Source organism: Taudactylus pleione, unplaced genomic scaffold (assembly GCF_031769625.1).
Source record: "Taudactylus pleione unplaced genomic scaffold, aTauple2 ptg002376l, whole genome shotgun sequence".
Lineage (NCBI taxonomy): Eukaryota > Metazoa > Chordata > Amphibia > Anura > Myobatrachidae > Taudactylus > Taudactylus pleione.
Genome location: NW_028286764.1, coordinates 273,165 through 298,719, shown reverse-complemented (window position 1 = coordinate 298,719; position 25,555 = coordinate 273,165). Strand labels below are relative to the sequence as shown.

Below are 25,555 nucleotides of genomic sequence, written 5' to 3'. Positions count from 1 at the left end.
TAAATTAGCTTATTTTTTTTTTGTTCCTTTAGTTTGGTTTTATGCCTAAATGATATGTGTACCTCAGAAGCGAGGCACAGGACGAGAGGCCCCTGCCCCAGTTACAGCACATATTTTGCAGAGCAGCAGCAGACATTGAAGGACAGGAGAAGGTTCTGTAATCTACTTGTCCTTGTTTTATCACAGCCATGAGATTGGATCTGAGCTGCAGACGTAAAGGTGTAGGGAGAGGAGGAGGGGGGCTGTGATGCACTCCATGGCTCGGGCAGGTCCTATCTGCAGCCCTTTAAAAGGTGCCCCCGAGTCCTTGCCAAGATTTGTTGGAACCAACCATCCGTCTGCACAGAGTCCCCTGAACACCAAGCAAGCACCATGGGGAAGAAGGTGAGTGATCCTCGGCACTAGTTCTACATAAATTACTGATCACCATGGTCAGTCCGGGCTCATTGGACTCTTCGAGAGTAAAGGGGTCCAACCGAGAATAAAGGGGTCCAACCGAATGTGTTAGGACAGGACGGCCATGATGGGACATGGGGGTCGAGGGATGGGACAGTAATCTAGAGAGAGAGTTTGGGTCAGAATCAGCTGTTCCAGAATAGGGGTAACGACCGTGTGCTGGAATAACGCTGGATAGATGCCAGCGAAGAGGGACAGGACATAGGCAAGGCCGGGATGACACAAGAGACAGCTGGGGGGTGACACAAGAGACAGCTGTCGGGTGACACAAGAGACAGCCACAACTCTTATATAAAACATTTACATTTAAGTTTATTGGTCCTTAAAGTCCTGAAGCTGTTGGCCGTGTCTACCTTGTGAATGAGATTACCTCCCAGGCCATGAGTCCTTTCATTTGGGGACCCAATTCCCCATGTGCCCTAATGGATGACAAAAGTTTCACTTTATTCCAGCATTGATAACAACATCCCTGTATACAACACGGTTCTCATTGGATCCCGCTTTGCAGACAAGATCCCCGCTTTTTAATACACGTTATCCCTCAAAAAAAGCCCTATTTTTATTATTGACCAACTGTACGGTTGGATAGTCTCTAGTCTGTATATTGGAGGCAATTCTCCCCCTTATTATCCTATATTATAATCTTAGGGAATGTCTAAAATGGGCAGAAATTTCAATATCACTTCAGGTCCCTTCTCACCACTTAGACTGCAGGTAAATAGGGCTCTATGCGGCCTTAGGGCACCGTGGTGACTATAGTGCTGTTCTGCAATCACTTGTATAGGAATAATGTACCAGGTGTGGGCATATAGCTGTGTGACTGTGAATACATGACTACAGTACATATGTTATGCTAAACCTTCTGTATCCCTCGTTAGCATAGAATATTGGCAAGTTGGCATAGTATTGATGTGTGCGTATATATATATATATATATATATATATATATTTATTACAGTACTATGGTTTGCATCATAACACACTGTCCTGTAATATAAGCCACACTGTACCTGTACTCTACCTCAGAAGCTAATGCGTCAGATAACGTATCTCACTCTTATCGCATGCGGGTGAAATTCTTTGTGAAATAACAAGACTGAGTACACGAGCAGTATTTGCCCAGCGCACTGCATACCTGATATGATTACGGCAGGTATAGGAAGTGCTGTGTTATCAGCAGGGGTGACTTTAGTACATTATATAAATCAGCGCAGGCCTGACAGAGATTGGGCCTCGCAGGCCTACAAGCTTATCACAGAACACACAGTGAAATAGAACTCACTGATACATGTAAGAACAAGAAAATGTCAAACAACTAAACACGTAATGGTGCCAAATGCAATAATAATGAAAAAAAATCTCATGCAACAATAATACAGGTAAAATAATCTCTTATTAGAGGATCACTGTACCGAAAATGCAAACTAGCTTTTAGAAACAAGTTAGTAGTAAAATTTACACACAATGATTTTGTAAATGAACGATTTTAGTAAATCGTTTACTAAAATCGTTCTTTTACTAAATGTAATGAACGATTTTTTTGAACTACAAATGATTTTTGCATATTCCCTCAATGGAAATCGTTGAGTTGGTCAGTCTGACTGAACTACAAACTACAAACGTGAACGCGCATGAACGATAATCGTTCATCGTTTAAGTTAGAAAGTGAACGATCTGTTCAACGACTGAACGATAAATGATATCGTTAATGCTAATCGTTCAAAAAATTGTTGCGTGTGTATTCATCTTTAAGCTGCATACACACACGATTTTGAAAATGAGCGATTTTAGTAAACGATTTTCGATTTTTTTCAAGGGATTTTTTTTGAAATACAAACGATTTTTGTAACTTTCCCTTAATGAAAATGGTTAAGTTGTTCAGTCAGAATGGACAATGAACTACAAACTACAAACGGGGACTCGCATGAACGATAATCGTTCATCGTTTAGGCTAAAAAATACGATTATAGTTTAATCGTTCAAAAAATCGTTGTGTGTGCTGTGGGCCTGATTCAGAGCTGGACGCTCTGACCAGAGCGCTCGTTCTGAATCAGGGCCCTCCTACCTAAAAATGGAGCGGCCTCTTGGGCGCTCGCATAGCTGTGGGTTACCACCCACAGCTATAGCGAGCGTCCATGATGATGGTCGCGATGGTCAAGACCATCGCGACCATCGGGCTTGCGACGAGACCCTGCGGTAGGGTCTCGCTGCCGCAAGCCCTGGAGTGATTTTGGCTCTATCAGAGCCAAAATCACTCCCACTGACATCACTAGTGATGTCAGTGGGGCCGGACTCAGACGGTAGGCGTTCCCATGGGAACGCCTCCGTCTGGCAGCCACGCCCCTGGCATGCCCACCAAAGGGGGCGTGCTGTCAGTCACCATCGACAGCACGCCCCCTTTGGTGCGAGACCCCAAGCGACGGATTCCCCATCGCTATGCGGGTCTCGCGCATGCGCACGACGGAGCTCCCTCCGTTGTGCGCATGCGCATTAGGGCACCATCGACCCGCTTGCGAGCGGGTCTGAATCAGGCCCTGTGTACGCACCTTTAGAAATAGTTTCATGAACTAAGTATATAAAGTTGTAATCTTATGTTCTCAATGCATACTGGAGAAAATGAACTAAAGGTACGTCTCCACTTGCAGATTTTGGAACGACAGAACGATTACAACATTGTAATCGTACAGTCGTTCCTCATCCTAGTGTGCGCCTATACTGAACGATATGGCCTCCACCCCTTTTCCCTGTGTGTATAATACAGAATCCTCTCTGGTGACAAATATACAAATCAGAGCATATTTTAGTGAACTGTATGGAAGCAGAGGTCGTTCGTTTGGGTGGTACACAATTTGGCAGCTCATAAGCAAAGCAGACCCCCTACTTACTCTTTCAGGATTCCCGTCCTCTGTGTCCTAGACCTCCCGCATAGTGAGGAATAGTTGCCAAGGATCCAAGGATGATGGGGAGAAAATATAATGTACTGGGGACACAAACATGTCTTAATCCCCTTCACCTAGACCAAGTACAGTATGTGGGCCCAATGATGCATATATATAATATATATATATATATATATATATATATATATATATATATATATATATATATATATGATTGATCCTCCCAGGAAGTTATAGGGATGGGGAGAGTATAATATAGGAGTGTGAGGCAACGTTGGCCTGGTTATGTTCAAAATTAACCAATATGCTGGGTTGATGGGTCTGGTTCCTGCTCACCAGTCGGCTGGTGATCGCATTCAGCAATGGTCAAACCAAAAAATTGGCCGGAAGAGATCATCAGGTCAGACAATGTCACCTTCAGGTCTCGTATCTGGACTGGGAAACAACTAGATTGTCTGACCGGGTCCAGGCACGTTTGGTCACCATGACTGTAGGTGGTGTAGCCTGAAGTTAAAAAAAAGAATTGTCTGCCGATCTAGAGCCTGATTTTCTGTAATAATCTTAATAGAAATTAAAAAAAAAGAAAATGTCAGTAGCGCTCATTATGTAGAGATAATCAAGTGGATCTGATTTGCTTGCACCATTCCAGAAACTATTCCTCAACCAGAAAGCAGAGAGTGGAACGGGGTTACCCCTGGGCTCCTCACGTGTGGTGCTTCCATGTTTCTGCCGGTTCTTGTCTAGATTTAGAAGCCTTCGGTGTTTATGTAGAGAGCAGGTGACCTTGTAACTAAGGGACAGTACACACGTGTTTCACCCTACTGAACACAAAGAGTCACACAGATAGAGGATACTTTAGTAAAGTTAATAAACCAACCATGCAAAATATTACTTTTATGTTTTTTTTTTATTAATGAGCTTGGATATATGGAAGTTTTTTATTCAGAGGTCTACTGTTGCCACCTTTTTCATAGGGTTTAATGAACCTTATTTGAAGTGTTGGGTAAACGGTGTTCACTACTTGGGCACATAGTAGCACAGATGTGTACGGTTGCAACTATGAGACGCAGCGCAGGTCGGTCTTTTTGTGTCTGGACCGGGTGCTTGGACCAAGGGGCTGTCTGTAGATCTATAGAGGAGACCAAATCTTTTCAGTGCTCCACAATACTAGACAAGGAATTCAGATCCAGTATGACCATATATATAATTATAAGTCAAGACACTGGGCAAGGTGCAAGATTTTTCGGCAGAGTAATTCATGTTACAAATGCAAAATCTGAGCACCCACAAGCCGGACTTACTCCTAACTCAAACTCAGCCCCTAAACGTTGGTTAATAATCGGTCATTATAGCGTCATTTCTACACATCCCATTACATATCATAAAAAATGTTACCTGTCTCAGGATCTGCTGAGTTGAGGTCACCATTGATCTGTGAGTCGGCGAGATCTCGTGTCGGTGGCGAAGTATTTGGGGCGAGGAGCTTCTAATGTTCGGTGGGAAATGTTTTACCCAGTAACTGCATATTGTCTTCTTCTGTCCCATGTAGGAGAACTTCGAAATGTTCTCAGTGGAGATGGAGAGAGAAGAGATGGGGGAAATGGACGTCAAAATTAAGAAGAAAGAGAAAGGCGTTAAGAAGAAAGAAAAGCTGGAAAGCATGAAGAAAGAAATGGACATTGTAAGACCTTGACATCTGCACTGAAGGGTGTTGGGTAGTTGGGTTGAATGGCAGGCAATGGGTAGTGATGAATAAAGAGTGGGGGGTGTCAGAAAGTGGGGATTAGAAATGATGGACCCCCTATATATTGAAGTGATAGAATGATGGTCACACAATATAAGTCAATATATAGTTTAGTAATATAACTGGTGAAGGCCTCTGCTGATACCAGCGTGAAAGTCATCCTCAACCATCCTCCTGGACTTCTAGATCCACCAGTGTTCCATTGCTGTAGCTCACAGACGAGGGAGTCTGATGGAAAATCATTCATACGTTTTAGGTTAGCTGGAGCCATGATGTAATCACATGCTGCCTTCCACCGACAGAAGACCCTAACCCTTTATAATATCCTGTACCCAACCATTGTTGGACATTAAGCAGGGTACAGTCAGCCAAAGACAGGACAAAGTCCAGGATCTTTAACCACCCAAAAGTCACATTTTTGTTTTCAAGGAAAATAGTACAAAATAACCCTTAGCTTACACTTTATCATATAAGACCACAGTAAGAGTGTTTTTGTAGGTTGTTATTTTTTTTTTTTTTTAAAGAGGGGCTCCTTGTGTTACTAGCCCCAACCCTATGGGTATATAATACTCCAGACGGTTCCTCGTATGTTAGTTTCTCTCAAAACGTAAAACGTATGATGTTGCATAATTGCAGCTGCGTATTGCACTATGCTGGAATAACGCCCAATACTCAAACTATGACCTCAAATTGCACGTTGAAGACTAGGAAACACACTTTTGTTGCCAGATGACATCGAGGTTGTGGAGTTACCTTTAGCTAGAAATTTTAATTCCACTGCAACTTGCCCTATTCCACAAAGCAACAACCACCTACAACACATCACAGGGCAGCAAAGAGCCGTGGTCCTGGAATGAACCATTAAAAGCTTTTATAACTCATTTCCCCCCTGTTATCTGCAAGTAGCCTCTGCTTAGCTTTAGGGGGATTTTTTTCTACATTCTTTCAAGTAGGGGGCGCTCTGGGGCACAGATTACTGGCTCTTAAAAGATAACCACTTCTTTTTTCTTTTCCAAATGCAATTTATAGTAATATGATAGATATTGTTATTCTTTTTTTGGGAGCTGCCACATGGCTGAATATAGGTCAGTTATTTATCTATAGCATAAAGGGATAACTGCAATACTTCTAGTAGACTACAGTAGTTGTGGATGAAAAACCTCTGTAATATGTAATAAGTGTTTTTCCCACCAGATAAGTTGAAGACAATAATCATACTTAGATGCTGACAGATGTATTCCTCTCTCTAGAATGACCACGAGATTACTATAGAGGAGCTGGAACTGAAGTATCAGACCAACGTCACTAAAGTGAGTCCTGGGCTGGTTGGGGGTCTATGGGGGCACTCGTGTGCATGGCTGAGGTTCTTTGGATTGCTTGATATTCAGTAGTATTGATCACTAATACACAAAAGGTGTATATATATATATATTTGTGCATTTGTTTCAGCTGTTTTCCATGGCATCTGCAATTCTAAGCTCAGTCAATGGGAATTAGCATCCTCAGATGACTAATTTGTTTCCTAAACGCCCTCCTGCGACTTTAGCTAGCGTTAGAGGAGTGCAGAGTGGATGACTGGTGCATGTATTAGACAGTTTGTTTTATTTCTATGGTAGACAGTGGCAGAGCTTACAGTCAGTTCTCCGTGAGTGAGATAGGACAGCGCACGTTAGGTCAGATTACAGCATTGGGTGGAATTCAATTGTTTACGCGGTAAAGCAGCTACCCCTGACCAAAGTGCTGGGCGCGACCGCGAAGAGTGATGTTTGGGCGCCCAAACAGGTCACTTTTCGCACATTTCAGCTCTCACCCCTCTGGGGCTGCGAGCTGAAATGGAGAGCTGACAGCTGATCGCGCCCGACAGGAGCAAGAATTGAATAGCTCCGTCGGGCGCGATGTGGGGGTAGAAACAATTGAATTCCGCCCATTGTGTTTAAGATCTGTGAAACTTTTTAGAAAGAGCAGATTCTGTTGTGACCAAAGTCTTATTAGCTGGCCCCATCCGTCTGTTACTCCTCCTAGGCTTAGGTCCTTGTTAAGTGGTCTAGAGTACTACCCGTCCTTCCTGAATTCTATCCATGCTTAATATGCATTTCTTTATATCATCAGGGGGGGTGATTTCATTGTATTGCCCTGTGATCCGACACGGTAGCCAAAGCAGAACACAATGCAGGGCAGCCATGTATCCCAGACAACTCAGCCTGATGATATAAAAACACATGAAAAGCACAGAATTAGGTCAGGAAAACTGTAGGGGGGAATGTCGGAGAATGCGTCATAGAATAATGAAGTGGATGACCCTTTCTCTATACACTATAAATCTTTTATGGCTCCAGAACGCGTAATAATGTTATAATTTGTGCTAGACACGACATTATCCCGTATGTAATAGGCCTGTGTCCTCCCCGCAGGGCCTGAAGAGCAGTTATGCTGGGGAGGTGCTGATTAGGGATGGGCCCAATGAGCTGAAACCACCCAAAGGGACCCCGGAGTATGTGAAGTTTGCCCGGCAGCTGGCTGGGGGGCTGCAGTGCCTGATGTGGGTGGCAGCCTGCATCTGTCTTATCGCTTTTGGAATCCAGTGTTCCCAGGGTGACCTGACCAGTGCGGACAATGTGAGTGTGGGGGGGGAAGAGGGCATCTGGCTGTGTCAGGAGTATTATAGATCTGACCGTAATTCTCTACTTTATCCTCTAGCTGTACCTGGCCATTACCCTCATAGCTGTCGTGGTTGTCACCGGCTGCTTCGGTTATTACCAGGAATTTAAGAGCACCAACATCATCGCCAGCTTCAAGAACCTTGTGCCACAGGTAAACCAAGCACGGGCTTGGGTCGTCACAGTTGATATCTGTCTGGTTGCTATGGGTTACAGAATTCTTGAAAACAAAAATCGGGGACACCAATGTGAGCAGAAGTTTGCTTAGGCCATAAATTTCCCCTGTCCGCAGAAATTTTTGGTTCCAATGAAGGTTAAAAACCTACTGGAACATATCCACCAGTCTCAAGTTCATTTTAGTTATTAATACTGTGAGTTAACATCTTCACATGCCTCCCTATACAGGCTGGTCAGTCCAGGTTCTAATGCACAGTCCCATGGTCCAGCTAGTCAGGACTTTTGATGGTTAGCAAACATTGAAGGTTTTCTACAGATGGCTGATGGCTCTGCCATCCATGGTGGGGATCACGTGGTGATGCAGCAATTTTTTTTCATGAGTAACATGGCACTTAGTACATCCCTTCCATCGCACGTCCTAAAGACTCCGCCCTTCTCTGATTGGCTCCGCCTTCATCATGCATCGCCTTAGTGACGCTCATTGATGGTTAAGCATTCAATGGACAACCCTACTTATACTCGTCTCTCTAGATTTTTGTGAAGTGTTTGCAAATCACTCACCTGCCATTGGTAAAACTGTAGGGGATGGGGGATGGCATAGACCTGATTCCCAGACATAGAATGCTGGGAGATACAGAGTTTGCTAGAAAAAAGTTGATTGTTCTAGGAAAACAGGGACAAGTTGGAGGCCCAACCTTGCTGAGGGCACAAAGGTATTCATGGGTCGAATGATCAGATTACCATCGGACAAAGGCATAGCTGTTTTCCGTAGCAGACCCTAGATATGGGACAGCATGCCTGATTGGAGCCCAAATTATGATTTATTGAAGTCTTGTATATTGTTTTGAGATGATGCAGGCCTTGATGGAAAGTGTGTGGTATTAGCATTGTGCATGGCGCCCCTTCATGGTTTTACTACGGGGCCTGGTCATCTTTAGTTCCTCCCTTGATCTCAGACCTGCCCCATCCCCTCCAAAAGCACTTTTAGCCTAACTTGTCTACAGGTGTCCCACAAGCCATCCCAAAATCACAGTACATACGGAGTGGTAACCGTGCCAACTGATACACAACAGATAATGGTCCAGGTAAGGACGTTGTGCCATCGCCCACTCACATACAATGTGCTTCACTCACCATCACTGGGTTATAATATATTTATCCGGGAATAACTTAATATTAATTTCTGCTTTTTTTGTTTAGCAAGCCACAGTATTGCGAGACGGAGAGAAATTTCAGATCAACGCCAACCAACTGGTGGTGGGGGATCTTGTAGAGATTAAAGGTGGAGATCGTGTGCCCGCTGATATCAGAATTATCACAGCGCAGGGGTGTAAGGTGAGACCCCGGAACCTCTCAAGTCTCCTGTACTGTACATGTAATTCTGCTATTTCCGATGCTGAACATTGATACATCTGGTCGGATGAGCCGTGTAATCAATCTTCATCAGCAGGTTCACATTAATCTGCTTACACTTGAGATCCATCTGTGACTACTTGAAAGGTCCAGAGATGTTGAGATGTTACAAATAAGTCATTGCTGGCGCCTCTCTCTTTCAGGTGGACAATTCATCTCTAACAGGTGAATCCGAACCACAGACTCGCTCCCCAGAATACACTCATGAAAGCCCGCTGGAGACAAGGAACATCGCCTTCTTCTCTACCATGTGTCTGGAAGGTAAGACCACTACGGACTGTCTCTATAACATCGTATGAGGCAACAGGATTTGGGGGTTGGTTAATTGTGGGACATCAAGGTTGAACATGAGCATTTAGTTGTCTGAATTACTGTCTTTCCTTTGTATTTATATGGCCTACAACTTGTGACCTAAAATTTGGGAAATACTACATTTTAATGGACAGGAGACATTTAAAAGTGTAGAAGTAAGTGTAACAGAAGTTCAATATTGTGAGCCTTTCCTGGCTGTTTTACAGGTACCGCCACAGGAATAATTATTAACACAGGTGACCGTACCATCATTGGTCGCATTGCCACCTTGGCTTCAGGTGTGGGGAATGAGAAGACTCCCATAGCCATTGAGATCGAGCACTTTGTTGACATCATCGCCGGGCTGGCCATCTTCTTCGGAGCAACCTTCTTTGTGGTTGCTATGGTCATCGGCTATCCCTTCCTTAGGGCCATGGTCTTCTTTATGGCTATCGTGGTAGCGTATGTCCCAGAAGGTCTCCTGGCCACTGTCACGGTGAGTGCACTCAACACAAACAACTAGAACATACAACCTAAATATTAAACACACACACAAAAGACTGATGGAAGTTTTGCATCCTAACTCAGTCAAGCTCTAGCGTTGCTCACTCTATGCTCCTCTGTCCTCCGCCAGGTGTGTCTGTCTCTCACAGCAAAGCGTCTGGCCAGAAAAAATTGTGTGGTGAAGAACCTGGAGGCTGTGGAAACCCTGGGATCTACGTCTGTGATCTGCTCGGACAAGACGGGAACGTTGACCCAAAACCGGATGACCGTGTCTCACTTGTGGTTCGACAACCAGATCCACTCAGCTGACACCACTGAAGATCAGTCAGGTAACCTCCTATGAACATTTATATGAGGACAACCCATGATAAGATGATATCAGATAAAGCTGGTTTATGGCAGGGGAAAGTGGGCAGTTGCCCTGGGCAATCAACTTCCATAGACCCAATTACAATGATTTGACCTAGCTCGTGTGAAGTAAAAGGATACTTCATGTCACTGAGAAACTTTGATACAATATATAAGACTTTATACTTTAGCATCCTTTTGCCCACATATTGTTACGGTAATACCTGATAGTAAACAATTGTTTTATTTTTAACTGACCTTCTAATATGAATTTTTGGTCAATATCTTTTCTGCACCCATCTCTTGGTTGTAATTTTGGACTTGCCATTAGGACCCGGCTGAGTAGGTTAATACCCATGGTACTTTTGATCTTGTAATAGTTGAACAGGTTCCAGTCTTATAACCAGTGATTCCAGTAACAGTAAAACCCCCAATATCACTGCAGTTTGTTCTACTGGTGATCTCCTAATTTACTCACTTTTCAGGCCAAAGCTTTGACCAGACATCAGACACCTGGAGAGCCCTTAGTAAGGTGGTCAGCCTCTGCAACAGAGCCTCCTTCAAGGGCGGGCAGGACGGAGTACCAATACCCAAGGTGAGAAGTGACCAGGACAGATTTTTCACACCCAATGAACCAATTATATCATAGTACAAAAATATCACAGTGGTCTTGTGCCCAACGCCCAGGAAGGGCAGCCGTTGTCTGAGAAGAACCAATACTCATTGCCCAGTGCAACCTATCAAATCACCATGAACTGGTGGCACTACTGAGGCGTAAGGCACTCTGTGCTTCATGCCTCAGTAGTGTCACTAATTCCTTGTGAATTTATTGCCTGACTCAAGACTCCTCCTGCAAAATACCTGGTTTTAAATTGTGTAATCTTTAGAATCAATCAAAATAGTGTCAGTGACCCCTTTATTGAGTGACTTCTATCCCACAGCGTATTGTGATTGGTGATGCCTCGGAGACAGCGCTACTGAAGTTCTCAGAGCTAACGGTTGGCAACGTCATTGAGTACAGAGAGCGATTCAAGAAAGTGACTGAGGTCCCATTCAACTCAACCAACAAGTTTCAGGTGAGATGACGTAGGTCCGTCCATGCAGAATGAACCAATCCGTCTGTGGTTTGGTGAAAACTCTGCTTTGCATCTGGTCCCAGTGGTCTTGCCTGTATGGTGGTGTGGTGGCAACATGATCCTTCACAGACAGAAAGCCCTACAGCAACCCTTCCAAAGTGAATCATGGTTCAGCTATCCTATAGCAGATAAGCCGGAGAGTTCACACCTGACTACACGCTGAGGTTCTAAGCGCATCTTTCATTCTTCTTCTTCCCCAGTTATCCGTCCACGAGCTGCAAGATCCCCTGGACCTGCGCTACCTGCTGGTGATGAAGGGAGCCCCAGAACGTATCCTTGAGAGATGCTCCACAATCCTGATCAAAGGGCAGGAGATCGCCCTGGATGAGCAGTGGCAGGAGGCCTTCCAGACAGCATACATGGACCTTGGCGGACTGGGAGAGAGAGTGCTGGGTAAGCATTGCTGGAGCCGCAAGAAGCCAGTAGGGCTGTAGTAACACAGGAGTGATCCTACAGAGCACAAGATGGAGCTCAAACAATATAACTGTGTTAAAAGCAAGGACGTGACTAGTTTTGCAATCAGCGGAAGAGTCCGTCAGTTTTTAATCTGCTAGAATACTGCTGAAGCTTCCCCTCCTACTCATTTACATAATGCAGCCATTGGCAATTCTAAGGGCTCCAGCCATTTCTAGTTATTCCGCTAATGACAGTATTTATACTTTAAGGCAATCCGTAAACCCATATAACCGCCCTTTGTGGAGTAACGCGCCCCGCCATAGCTTGCATGGCATTGTGTGTGAGATACAGTCTCACTATATTTACCCCCATCAGGATTCTGCCACCTCTACCTGAATGAGAAGGAGTATCCCCGGGGATTTCACTTTGACACAGAAGATATGAACTTCCCCACCAGCAGCTTGTGCTTCGCTGGGTTGATCTCCATGATTGACCCTCCTCGTGCCACCGTTCCTGATGCCGTCATGAAATGCAGAACCGCAGGAATACGGGTGAGTAGTTGGGAAACAGGCGGGTGGTTGTGCATAGAGGAATACAGGGGAATTATACAGGTTGTGGAATCAGTATGTTAGTACATTACTATCTGGGGACAGAGCAGGTTCACCAGAGGTGCCTCATGTTTAGCCCTCCAGTAACTCTCAGGCCTGGGGAAGTTACTGTCACTTTCCACATAGCATCTCCAGACAGGGGCACAAATACAGCTGGCAATGACCTATCACTGTGACCATCAAGTCACATCTATAAATGGAAACATTGGGAGGACTCGGCCTATCCCCTGTATGGAGTATCCTGCGTTCACACTGTGTGGCTGACCATTAATGGCCTCTTTTGCGAAGTAATAAATAGCGTCTGGCTCTTTCCCCCAGGTCATCATGGTCACTGGAGATCATCCAATCACCGCCAAGGCCATTGCAGCCAGCGTGGGCATAATCTCCGAGGGCAGCGAGACGGTGGAGGATATTGCCGCCCGCCTGCGTATTCCAGTCGAGCAAGTCAACAAACGGTACGAGCGGTGGGCGCACAAGCTATCGCATGAGTAGCAATGTATGGAAATATAGTCACACATTGCCGAGGCACTCCTTGTAACTAAGCCCCTAACCAACTGGATCCTTGGAACTGTCTAAGTTGCCAATTTGGTAATCAATGACTTTGCCATGTGCCATTTCCTTATTCAGCTTCGGCAACCTGTGGCTTTCTATGTAAGACCGAGCACTATGGCTGCCACAATAACTAGTCTGCCTACCCATGTCCTAGCCTATACTGACTAATGACATAGACATCCTCTGTGTCGTCCCACTAACGTTCCCAAATGTCCCCCCCAACCCCAGGGATGCCCGTGCCTGTGTAATTAATGGCGGCCAGCTGAAGGACATGTCCAGTGAGGAGCTGGTGGAGTCTCTGAAGTTGCACCCCGAGATGGTCTTTGCTCGTACCTCCCCCCAACAGAAGCTGATCATTGTGGAGAGCTGTCAGAAGCTGGTATAATGCTTTGTTTTATTACCAATATTCAGTGTCTACGACCAGGGCTGTTTCAATAGCATTGTAGGCCCTGGGCAAAGCAATGCACTGGGGCCCCTACCCACCCATTCACGGGAATACAAATGTAAACGGTAAATAAAATTAACCTTTCGATTTATTGGTACTTTCAACAAAATCAATGTTTATACATAAAACATTACGTGAAGCAAGGATTACGGATTCCACATCCCTCTTCTCCAGCTTGCAGTGCAGCTCCTGCTCTTCACTGCAGCTGTGATTAAAGTTTGGTGGTCTCCTAAGAGAGGGGGCCCAGGGGATTGTGCCCCCTTTGCCTCCACCCCCTAAATGTGGCTCTGTGGTCGCATTTCTGTATTTTTGTTGTGTTGGTTCTTCCCAACAACAGAAAACAGAATTTCCTTAATTTCTCCTCCTGGACCTCTGTCATTAGCCAGATCTTCTGAATAAGGGTGGGAGCATGCCCCCGTACCCCCCCCCTTACATGTGTGACCCGAGTGTGAGCCTGTATGCTGCCCCCATTAATGACCTCTGACAAAGTCCTTGTCCTCTGATTTCCCTATTCACTCAGGGAGCCATTGTAGCAGTAACAGGAGACGGTGTCAATGACTCTCCTGCTCTGAAGAAGGCCGACATCGGGGTCGCCATGGGAATTGCGGGATCGGATGCCGCAAAGAACGCAGCCGACATGATCCTGCTGGATGATAACTTTGCGTCTATCGTCACAGGAGTGGAGCAGGGTGAGCTGTAATCTGGCACCATCTAGTGGCAACGGTGGTGAAGAGCAGAATGCAAAGACCATTTTTATGTTAGATTAGCTCTCCCCCCTTCTCTCTCAATTATATGGATATTAGACGTAAATAAGGAGTTATGGGAAAATACTAAATAAAGCGCAGAATGATGGTTTGCAAACAGATTGCTAATAGCCTTATATAGATTGCTTTCTGTATCATTCATCTTCAGTTTGTATTTCATATACTGACTGCAGAACATACAATATGTGCTTGCACATTATATATATATATATATATATATATATATATATATATATATATATAGGTAGCAATGTCCCGGCACTCACTGGAGTATAAGGTAAATGGCGTCGGTGCCTTCCATGGACCACCGGGTCCTAAACAGCGCAGGAAGAAATGGCAGCACTACACGTAACAGGTGTTGGGCGGACGCCGGTGAACGGAAGCACCTGAGTAAGGTAATGATGATTACATGTGTATATATATGTTTGTACGCACTTGTGGTGTTTGTATCCCAGACGAAGGGCGTTGGCCCGAAACGTTGGATTATGGAATAAAATTTCTGTGTATTTTATCATCAGTCGCCGAGTGCTGCCATTTCTTCCTGCGCTATATATATATATATATATATATATTCCAAGTGCCCCATTTCTTTCTACACTGTGTCGCTGATACTTACCTAATTATGTCATTGCTTAGCAGAGCTCCTCACAGTGACCCATGGAAGACATACTTATATATCTATATCATACATGTAACACGGGATGAAGGATAAAACGTGGGCCGCCCTGTATAACACAGGAGATGTTGGTACTCTAGCGCCACCTGTGGTGAACTAGCAAAATGTACATTCCAGTCTGATACTGGGATTTGTAGAGGACCAATGTCTTTGTAACTGGTTTCTCCCACAGGTCGTCTCATCTTTGACAATCTGAAGAAATCCATCGCCTACACACTGACCAAGAACATCCCAGAGCTGGCGCCGTACCTCATCTACATTACGGCCAGCGTCCCCCTGCCCCTGGGCTGTATCACTATCCTCTTCATTGAGCTGTGTACGGATATTGTGAGTACGGGCCGCAGAATCCCCCAGTACTACCCGTATACATCCATGATGTGGTGATAATCCAGAGACAGAGACATATGTTACGAGATGTAGTCAGGATACTGACCGCCAGAATCCCGACATGGGACTAAAGATAGGCGTCTAAATGCCGACGCTTATTAGCCCCACGTCGAAATCCCAATGCCCGGCATACCGAACATAGGGAGGATTAGGCACCACCAGGGGGAGGTTAGGGTTAGGCACCCCCCCCCCAGAAGGGTTGGGTTTAGGGTGCGGGGTGGGGGGTTTAGGTACCACGGGGGAAATTTAGGGTTAGGCACCCCCCGAGTCTTAGTGTTAGGAACCCCAAGGGAGTGTTAGGGGTAGGGGGAAGGGTTAAAGATACTTACGAGCCGCCATCGGGATTTTCATCTGTCAGGCTTCTCTCGCCTGGATTTGAACCGGCGGCTTGTAAGCCATCGGTATTTCATACCCATGTTATTATGCTTACAGCCTCTGCCAGCAATACCCGGGATTGACAACGTCCTTCACACTTACCGGCATGTGTATCGCAACCCACTTTTTAAATGCCATTATGGTGTGAAACTCACATGCGAAAATCCAAATTTTCACCTGGATTCGGATCTCAGGTGCCGGGACAGAGCTTCAGCGAAGCGTTAGAAGAGAATTGATAACTAGCGCTATCACTTTTCTCCCGGGTACAGAATCGGCTAACCTAATGCAGATGTGCAGCCATAAAGGGTTGGAGGGGAGAGATCTGGAAGAATTATGTCTAACCTATCTACTTGTGAGCTAAAGATTTCAACTGACTTGTCAAAATTAGTTTAAAGCCCCGTACACACTGGATGATGTGTGTACGGTGCAATGTCAGATGCGGCGGGCCCGGCAGGGGTGTCGGCATCGGTAAGTGCATACACACTTGCAGATGCCGGCAACAATGAAGGACGGCGGGGGGGGTTGGTGGAGCGATGCCATGCTGCATTTGGCAGCGCTGACCATATACCCAGATTGGACTGCATGTACAGACAACTGGGGATATCGTTAACGACCCGCGGGAGCGCGCATCGTTCGGCGGTAAGTGCATACACATTGGACAATTTGAACGATATATCGTTCAACGATATCATTATCCTTCATAAAAATCGTCCCGTGTGTATGTGGCTTAAAAGATAGAGGTCTGACTGCCGAAAAATCTGCCTCTGAAATAAATATGTAACGAGAGCCCGCAGGCTACACTGGGACAGTGCCAGCTACTGCGGCCAGGCTCCTGGTACATTACACAATATAGCAGCACCCATAGAGACTGCTGGGAGCTGTTTTTGCAATTGAAAATGAAGGGGCCGCAACAGATATCTCCAATACCCACTGCAGTCACCCCTTCATAGGTCCTGGGGATGCTTAATTATAGAGGCCTCTTTAATAAATATGCCCCTTATTCCTAAAACACTTTCGACAATGCTCCATGATAGCTGGAACATGAGCACAGGATGACACTAAGGCGGGGAAAAATAAATTATGTCTAACCCACCTACTTGTGAGCTGAAGATTTCAACGGAGGGGACAAAATGAGTTTAAAAGATAGGAGTCCGACTTCCCCATTTCTGTATTGTGTGATAACAGCACATGATGTTTAGCATTTGAGGGTGAACTTTGTTTAATATTATAAATGAATGTCTTTTATTTTATGTATACCTCTATCCGCCCAGTTCCCCTCTGTGTCTTTGGCGTACGAGAAAGCGGAGAGCGACATTATGCATCTTAAACCAAGGAACCCTCGCCGGGACCGTCTGGTTAATGAAGCTCTGGCGGTGTACTCCTACTTCCAGATTGGTAATTAAACCAGTCACATATGTTTTCCCAATATACACAAATCACACATACAGTATATAAGTTCATATGCCAGTACAAAGAAAGATCACAATAGCTCCCTCTAGTGGCTGATTACCGATTCAGCAGGCTACACAATCGGCATGTTTTCTGGATAACCTGTTTGAGAATTCCACATGATTGCTGGGTAACTGAATGTAAGATGTAATACAGAAGTGTTCATCCCTCCTCTCTCTCTCTGCCCCAGGTGTCATTCAGTCATTTGCTGGCTTTGTGGACTATTTCACAGCAATGGCCCAGGAGGGCTGGTACCCGGCGTACTGTATCGGGCTCCGAGCGCAATGGGAGAACCAGCACCTTCAGGACCTGCAGGACAGTTACGGGCAGGAATGGGTATGATTCTTACTGCGTATAACATGTAAGAGGTGTGAATTCTGGGAGCTAGCAGACAGCCTGTGGGTATATAATGGATGCCTTACTATCATTATTTGCACAGAAAATATCTAATACATCGGAACTAAAAATAAAAATTTTAATCGAATCTGCATCAAACTAATTTTTATTGTGCCAAGAAACTAGTCCTAATCCTAATGGGCAAATTCATTAATAAAGGGAATAGAAAAGTTAAATCACAAAGATGGATGAGAGTCCCACAATCAGGATAGGGAGGGATTCTTTACAGTAACAGCGGATAAGCTGCGGCTCCCTTAGGACATTAGGTGGTGTCAGTAAATTCACATACAGAATTAAAAACTATCAGTTTCCCTTCTTGCAAGTACCAGTCTCCATAGCTATACAGACGGCATTATGGGCCCAGGTCAGACCAATGGGCACACTTACAGCTGTATAAATTGGGGGGGGTCATCACAGTAACCTAACTCCGACAGCTGTTCTTTCCAGACCTTCAGCCAGCGACTCTACCAGCAGTACAACTGTTACACCGTCTTCTTCATCAGCATCGAGATCTGTCAGATTTCCGACGTACTCATCAGGAAGACCCGTCGTCTCTCAGTCTTCCAACAAGGGTTCTTCAGGTGTGTTCCCATGGGTGCCATCTTCCTCTACCAGTAATACTCATCACTATATTAGTTATACATCCAGCGGCCTTTAGTACCTTGGCTTTAGATGATAATCCCTGCCCAGAATTATAAATGTCAGATACTGATTCCCCAACTAATATTTTACATCATTCATGTATTATATAATAATTTTCCACTGATTTAGGGTCTACTATTTTTTTTTAAACCCCCTATCTGAAACCACCTCTATTCTCTCATAGGAATAAGGTTTTGGTGATTGCGATCGTCTTCCAGCTGTGTTTAGGCAACTTCCTCTGTTACTGCCCGGGAATGCCGAATGTCTTCAACTTCATGCCGATCCGGTAAGCCCAGAGTATTGCCATAAGACGGATACAACCTGAGAGTAAGTGATGGCTATGATCCCGGTGCTGCCCGTCCCAGCAGTATCATCTGAACGCTGGAGAATATTCGGTTTAGGTCCCTTAAGTCGGAGCTTGTTGAACATTCAGTTGGAAAACAGTTTGTAACCCGCGTCCTGTATTTTACCAGGTTCCAGTGGTGGCTGGTTCCTGTGCCGTTCGGCATCCTCATTTTCGTGTATGATGAAATACGGAAACTCGGAGTCCGCCGACACCCCGGCAGTGAGTATAGTTAGGGGGAATGTAAAGTTACATAGTGATCTATGTATATTAGACATTAATGATAAATATTCATGGAGTGCTACGCTGAAGCTTTCAGACAGGACTTGTACTTTAAGTTATTATTGTTCAGCATTTACAACTGCACCAACAATGTATGCAAGGCTGCACAGAGCCTGATAGGTACAGAGATTGGTTCTATGTCACAATCAGAACCAAGCTTAAGGTCCCCATACATCAGATTGATTGCAGCAATCGTGCAATTTGCAATCGATTGAAAAAGGGAAAGATTTTTGTACACAATCGATTGCAAATTGCACGATTGCTGCAATCAATTGCTGATGTATGGGGGCCTTAAGATTGCATATCACATACAGTAGTATTACATTGTTCATTTTCCTGCACACCTCTATGGGGCTACATTGAAGGCGCTGAAATGACGCCACAACATTGCCCGTAACTCGCTTCTAATTGAATCAACAACCTAAAAATGAATACAATCCGTAAAGCGCACTTTTCTCATGGAAAATTCCTGTTTGTGCACCTTTCCCCCAAAGCCAGAAAAGTCCCTAAACGTATCCTGTCATGTCCGTATCACTCTCCAAAAGGAGATCCTGTTTTTGCCCAGCTCCATAGAACTAGGCACCAATTCTATTGCTGATACTCATCCCAATGACCTACATGACTGCATGTTCTGGCTCTGACAAGTTCCAGCGGTAACATCCCTGATGAACAGGACATGAAGCCTGAATGCAGTAAGACACTAGCGAAATGAGAGGTGGGGTCTCTTTCCCCAGAACCACGATTTTCTAGGCCCTGGAGACATAATAAAACTGGGGCCTCCCCAAAGCAGGAGTCAGCTTACACAGCAGGCTGCAGGGACCTACACCTTGGGGGAACATAAATCATTTGTAGTAGTAGAGTTGTGTCATTTAATGGCCCTGACCTTTATTTGACAATCCCGAGCCGCCATTCTCTCACTGTATGACCCTTTCTGGTTTATCCGCAGGTTGGTGGGAAAAGGAGCTGTATTATTAGTCGTCCCGAACCTTACCATAACACCTCCGCAGCTGAAGACACCGGACGTTCGGGATTTTCTCCATTGATTATATATCTGGCACAAGAAAACAATCAGTGAATCTCCTGTATATATTTATATAAAGAATTCTGGACAGTTGATTTCAGTAATGGCGCTTCCTGCGGGTGTGCCGGCCAGGCTCTGCCATGCCAAAGGCTAGCGCTGCTGGCTTACGTAACGCGGAGTGAGGGGCGGGCGCAGTAACCCTCTTTTTTCCCTGCTATACACCCCATGGGAAAAGGGCGATAGCGGTTTATATATCTTGTGTGGCATTATAGCCCTGTATATAATGGATGTTACCGACTTATTCAAATAAATTATTCCATGGATAATACCTGCTGCGTGCGGTCTGGTAAATGACATGTTGTAGTTAGCAAATAAATAAAATAAAAAGTAGTAACAAATGATGTATAAAACTGGGAGGTGACAAGTCAGCGCATTGCGTCTGGGTCTGCAGTGAGGAGGTCCGTACAGCACCTAGTTCCGGTCTTTGTAATATTATCCAATACATAAAGCCTATACTAACGTGTTCAAGTGTACGTGACTCCTACACACACTGGGGCAGCCATGTTATCACTAGGCGCTAGTCAGTGCCTCAGGGGTGTCACCTGTGTCCAGAGAATCTATTACTAATGCTCCAGCCACCTCTATGGCTGTCTCCATGGTTTATGCTTCTTCTAGGTCATTGAATTAAAGGCTCGATCCAATTAGGTGCGAATTGCAAGTAGCGTTTTTGTTTCTTTAAACTCGCACAAATCGTCGTGAAGCGCGCTCCCGAGAATTCTCCAATCCAATTAAACATGCCTATTCCCACTACTCGCAGCGGAGGGGTGCGATTGACTGCCAAATGAGATTTACGAGAAATGCATGAAAATGTGGGGAGACTATCCTGGACCCCCCAAAATGGATAATTTCGTTAGCAGGACCGTATAGAGGGCGGTTTGTGGGCATTAGGAAGGTACTGTAGGTTTTGAAATGGTGACAAATGGCTGATTTGGGGGGGGGGGTTAAAATGCAAGAAAATGATTAAAAAAAACTTTTTTCGTTTAATCTCAAAACAAATTAAACGAAAAATGCAAAAAAAAAAAAAAAGTAGGAAAAAGGGTGATTTTGGGGTACTTTGAGGGCACCTTGAAAAGTGGAAAAAAAAATGATACAATAATTTTTTTTTAGTTGAAAAATAGTTTTTAATTACATTTGGGGTGCCTAAACTAACGGAAAAGCTGATTTTGGGGAAATTTGAGGACATTTTTTTTTACCTCAAAAAATGACGTAATTATTGGACTAAATAAGCTAATTAGAAACTTCCAATTGTCTAATTGGTCATTAGGGGGGTGTCCAAGAGGTTTAGCACGGTGTCCCCACATTTTAACCTTAAAATACAGATTTTCCTTCCCATCTCTCACCCTCAGTGAGGTGCGAGTGGAAAGTTGCGAATTCAGTCTGACTGGTCTGTCCGAGTTGCTATTTGGATTGCAAAATAATTCGCTATGCGAATTCGAAGAGGAAATCGCAACTCGCACCTAATAGGATTGACCCATAGAGTCATTACCAGATTTCTCCAAAATAAATAGTAGACAATACAGTAACCAGATGCAATCCAAGTATTTGCTGCATCTAAACGTCATCCCAGACTCTATGCCAGCAAAACCTGCACCGCACGTATCACACACACGTTATATACACATTATATATACACACACACAGTGCATCCAGAAAATATTTTGTTACGTTGCAGCCTTATTTCAAAATGGAATAACAAGAGATATGGTAAGAACTTACCTTTGTTATCTCTGTTTCTACGAAGTCCATAGGGTCCACAGGGTGACCTTGTGGTATAGCTGGATCCTGGATCCTCGGGCACCACGGAGTTAAAGCTTTAGCCTTTTCCAGGATGCACTTGGGTCCGTCCTCCTCTATACCCCGCCCCCGGCCACAGCACCTCAGTTGGTAAGCAGCCCAGGCCGGAGGAGGAGACAAAACAGAGAGAAGGAAGACTGGAACACACAAGAAACCATACTCACAGAAATGGGAGACGGAAAACCGGTGAACAGTCACAGAGCCCATATGAAGTCAGGGCGGGTACCCTGTGGACCCTATGGACTTCGTAGAAACAGAGATAACAAAGGTAAGTTCTTACCATATATCTTGTTTTCTACTTCAGGGTCCATAGGGGTCCACAGGGGATGGGGGATGGGGATGTCCCAAAGCAGTCCAACTAAGGGCGGGGACGCTCCTGTGCTGATAGGAGAACCCGGCGCCCAAAAGATGCATCCTGAGAGGCAAAGGTGTCAAACGCATAGAACCTCAAAAAGGTCTGAATGGAAGACCAGGTGGCCGCCTTACACAGCTGAACAGCAGAGGCGCCACGGCTAGCAGCCCAAGAAGGGCCCACAGACCGAGTGGAATGAGCCTTAACAGAGGCTGGAACAGGTAAACCCTCCTGCATATAAGCCTCAATAATAATAGAACAAAGCCAACGGGCTAGAGTCTGTTTGTTGGCAGGCCAACCCCTCTTATGAAAACCAAAGAGGATAAACAAAGAATCCGACTTCCTCACAGAACTTGCAAAAGAAACCTGTTCAGGGACTTCAAATTGAGGATGGGGGCGATGAGAGCCATTGGGTTTCTGCACCAGAAACAGCGTAGAGTAATACCCCATCCCACGTTGACATTGCGCTACGGGTATAATGACCCCCGTCAGCAAGGCCTCTATGGCTTCCTGAACCTGCAAGGCCTTGGTTTTGTCCTGAGAAGGACTCGTGCAAAAAAACTGGCAAGGCGGCCTGTGCTGAAAAGACAGGGCGTACCCCTGGGAGACCACTTCTCGCACCCAGGCATCCGTGGTGGTATTGTGCCAGCACTGGGCGAATTGAAGAAGTCGGCCTCCCACTCTGGTGTCCCCCAGAGGGAGGCCCGTCCCATCATGCAGAAGGCTTATCTTCTTGCTTGGAAGAAGGGCGCCTAGCACTCCAGGCTTGCTTCTTTGGCTTTGAGGCAGTCTTGGTTGCCTTGGGAAGAACTGACCCTTTGCCTTGCCCTGAACCCGAAAGGAGCGAAAGGCCGAGCTCCGGACCTTAGCAGGTGTCGTAGCTGAATGGAGGAAGGCTGACTTGAATTTTGCCAGGGTATCTACTATTTTGTCCAGGTCCGGACCAAATAGTAACTCTCCATTAAAAGGTAAGGCCTCCAAGCCTTTCTTTTAATCAGCGTCTGCTCTCCAAGACCTCAACCAGAAGGATCTGCGAGCAGACACTGCTGCCGCCGAAACCCTAGAGGTCAGCAGGCTAGCATCCAAAGATGCTTCTCCAATGTAGGAAGCGGCATCTCTCATCTGTCCTAACAACGCCCTCTGGACATCCGGAGCTTCATCCGTAAACGTATCCTCCAAGGCGTTGGCACAACCCTCAATGGCCTTGGCCACTCAGGAGATGGCCATGGACGGCCGGGCTACAGCCCCTGAGAGTAAATAGACTTTAGACAAGTCTCCACCTTCCTGTCCGTAGGATCCTTCAGCGAGGATATAGACGGCAATGGCAAAGTAGCACTCCTGATGAGGCGTGTTACATGGGAATCGACCGCAGGCGGAGTTTCCCATTTCTTACAATGCGCCTCCGGAAACGGATAATTGGACGCCAACCGCTTCTGTGGCAGGAATCGCTTACTGGGCGTCTGCCAGGCCACCGCCATGTGATCCGTCAACTGATCAGACAAGGGGAACGCTGCAGAAGTAACCTTAGTTTTTTTAAAACTAGGATACCTCGACTTGGGAGCGGGTGCCTCATCCTCAATCAGAAGAATGGCCCGCACCGCCCTAACCAGAGCCCGCACATTGATGGAAGACTTAGTGTCTACCTCCTGGACTGAGGCATCTGAGGCTGAGTCATCCTGCACCTCACCATCATCCGAGGACCCCTCAGAGTCCGAAAAATGCGCAGCCTGCACCATAACTGTGCGTTTAGACGCCCTGGAGGGCACATCACTGCGCAACATCGACTGAAAAGCCGAAGATGCCGCCAAATCTTGGACAGTGTGGGAAAGCGGATCCACCCAGGGTTGAGGAGCTGCCACAGGAGCCTGAAAAGGCACCACAGCCTGCTGCGCCACAGGGGTGGACTGTATATACATTGGCAACCCCGCATAGGGACCAACAGGCTGAGACCCCGGGGGAGTCTGCAATAATTGTGGGACACCCGGGGAATGGGGGATGGTAGGCTGGGGCAACGCCCTAGTAGGGACGGCAGTCAGGACCGACAGACGGTCCGCGATGGACACCAGCACCTGGGAAAACATCGCCCATGGTGGCTCCTGCGACATAGGGGGTTTAGACGTACCAGGGATCGCCTGGCACCATCCGCACAGGCCGTCCTGTGACAAATCCTCCCTATCCACTCCTGCAGAACAGCGCCTGCAGGAGAACAATACCGGAGCCACGGAGTGCTCAATCTCCTCCTCAGACATGACCGACTATATAATTAAATATACAGTTATGACATAGGAAGAAAACGTGCGCACTCACCAGTGTGCTGGACAACAGCCCACAATATGGTACTGTGTAGCACACAACCGTATGTGACGGACCTCACAAATACGTGATCTATATAAGTGAAGTCAGTAGAAACACCCTTCCCCCGCACACCTGTAGGGCTTGTAGGAGAAGGAAAGGGATAGGTATAGGCTGACAGTAAGTAGAAATTAGCACAGACAGGCAGCACTAGCAAAAGTCACATACCATGCAGGAAGATATACTCACTGCACCTTTCCACTACAATCAACCTGCCCAGATTCAGTGTCTGGGAGGGCTATAGCGCTGTGTACACTGTCCTTTTGCAGGGGAGAGGTACACAGGGGGACCGGTCCGCGTGCTCCCTGAGAGTATCTGCGCTGCCACAGAGAAAATGGCCGCTGGTGACCTCAGAGGAGCAGTGGCCGAGTAGCTGCAGCTCAGCGACGCCAGACTCCGTGCTGAAAGGCGCGCTGAGCTGAGGGGAGGAGCCGCTAGACAGGGAAGGCTTCCTCCCCTGGCTAGCATATTAACCCCCGGGTTGCCGGCATCCCACTTGCCGTGTTATTCACTCTGGTGGTCTAGTGGGGTATGCCTCCAATGGAGGGGGAGCCCACCGCCACCGCTAGCGCCCCCGGTCTGTCCCCTAGACCGGGGACATAGGATTGCATTTAAAAGGAACCCGCGCACCGCCGTTAATCAGCAGTGCGCGGCTTACCTTGATCTCCCCAACAGCAGTCCCGGGGGAAACCAGAGTCCGGCTAGTACAGACTCTGGCTTCCCCCGCCGCGATCCCCAGTTCTGTGCCGGCGCCAGCAGGGAGGAGGAGCGGCAGCGTGGGCGTCTGTACAGACAGCCCATCGCTTCCGCTCTGGAGAAAAAAAAACTGTAGTCTAAATAAAAATTAAATATAACTAAGTAAAAAAATAAAAAGCTTTAGGGGGCACCATCTTAAACTGAGGTGCCTGTGGCTCGGGGGCGGGGTATAGAGGAGGATGGATCCAAGTACATCCTGGGAGCAGCTAAAAGCTTTAACTCCGTGGTGCCCGAGGATCCAGGATCCAGCTATACCCCAAGGTCACCCTGTGGACCCCT

At 46.2% G+C, this 25,555-nt stretch overlaps 1 protein-coding gene across 1 annotated transcript; it reads left to right on the top strand.

The window, feature by feature from the left end:
* The first annotated feature begins 372 nt into the window (after nucleotides 1-372).
* ATP4A (ATPase H+/K+ transporting subunit alpha) lies at nucleotides 373-19,916 on the top strand. The gene is made up of 23 exons (XM_088466067.1): nucleotides 373-384; nucleotides 4,906-5,037; nucleotides 6,351-6,410; nucleotides 7,512-7,715; nucleotides 7,798-7,911; nucleotides 9,135-9,269; nucleotides 9,491-9,608; nucleotides 9,866-10,134; nucleotides 10,273-10,471; nucleotides 10,976-11,085; nucleotides 11,432-11,566; nucleotides 11,827-12,019; nucleotides 12,398-12,573; nucleotides 12,949-13,085; nucleotides 13,411-13,561; nucleotides 14,148-14,316; nucleotides 15,240-15,394; nucleotides 17,101-17,224; nucleotides 17,469-17,614; nucleotides 18,122-18,255; nucleotides 18,501-18,602; nucleotides 18,790-18,881; nucleotides 19,888-19,916. The coding sequence occupies exons 1-23, from the start codon at nucleotides 373-375 to the stop codon at nucleotides 19,914-19,916; spliced, it is 3,096 nt and encodes a 1,031-aa protein (XP_088322193.1).
* Nucleotides 19,917-25,555: the final 5,639 nt, after the last annotated feature.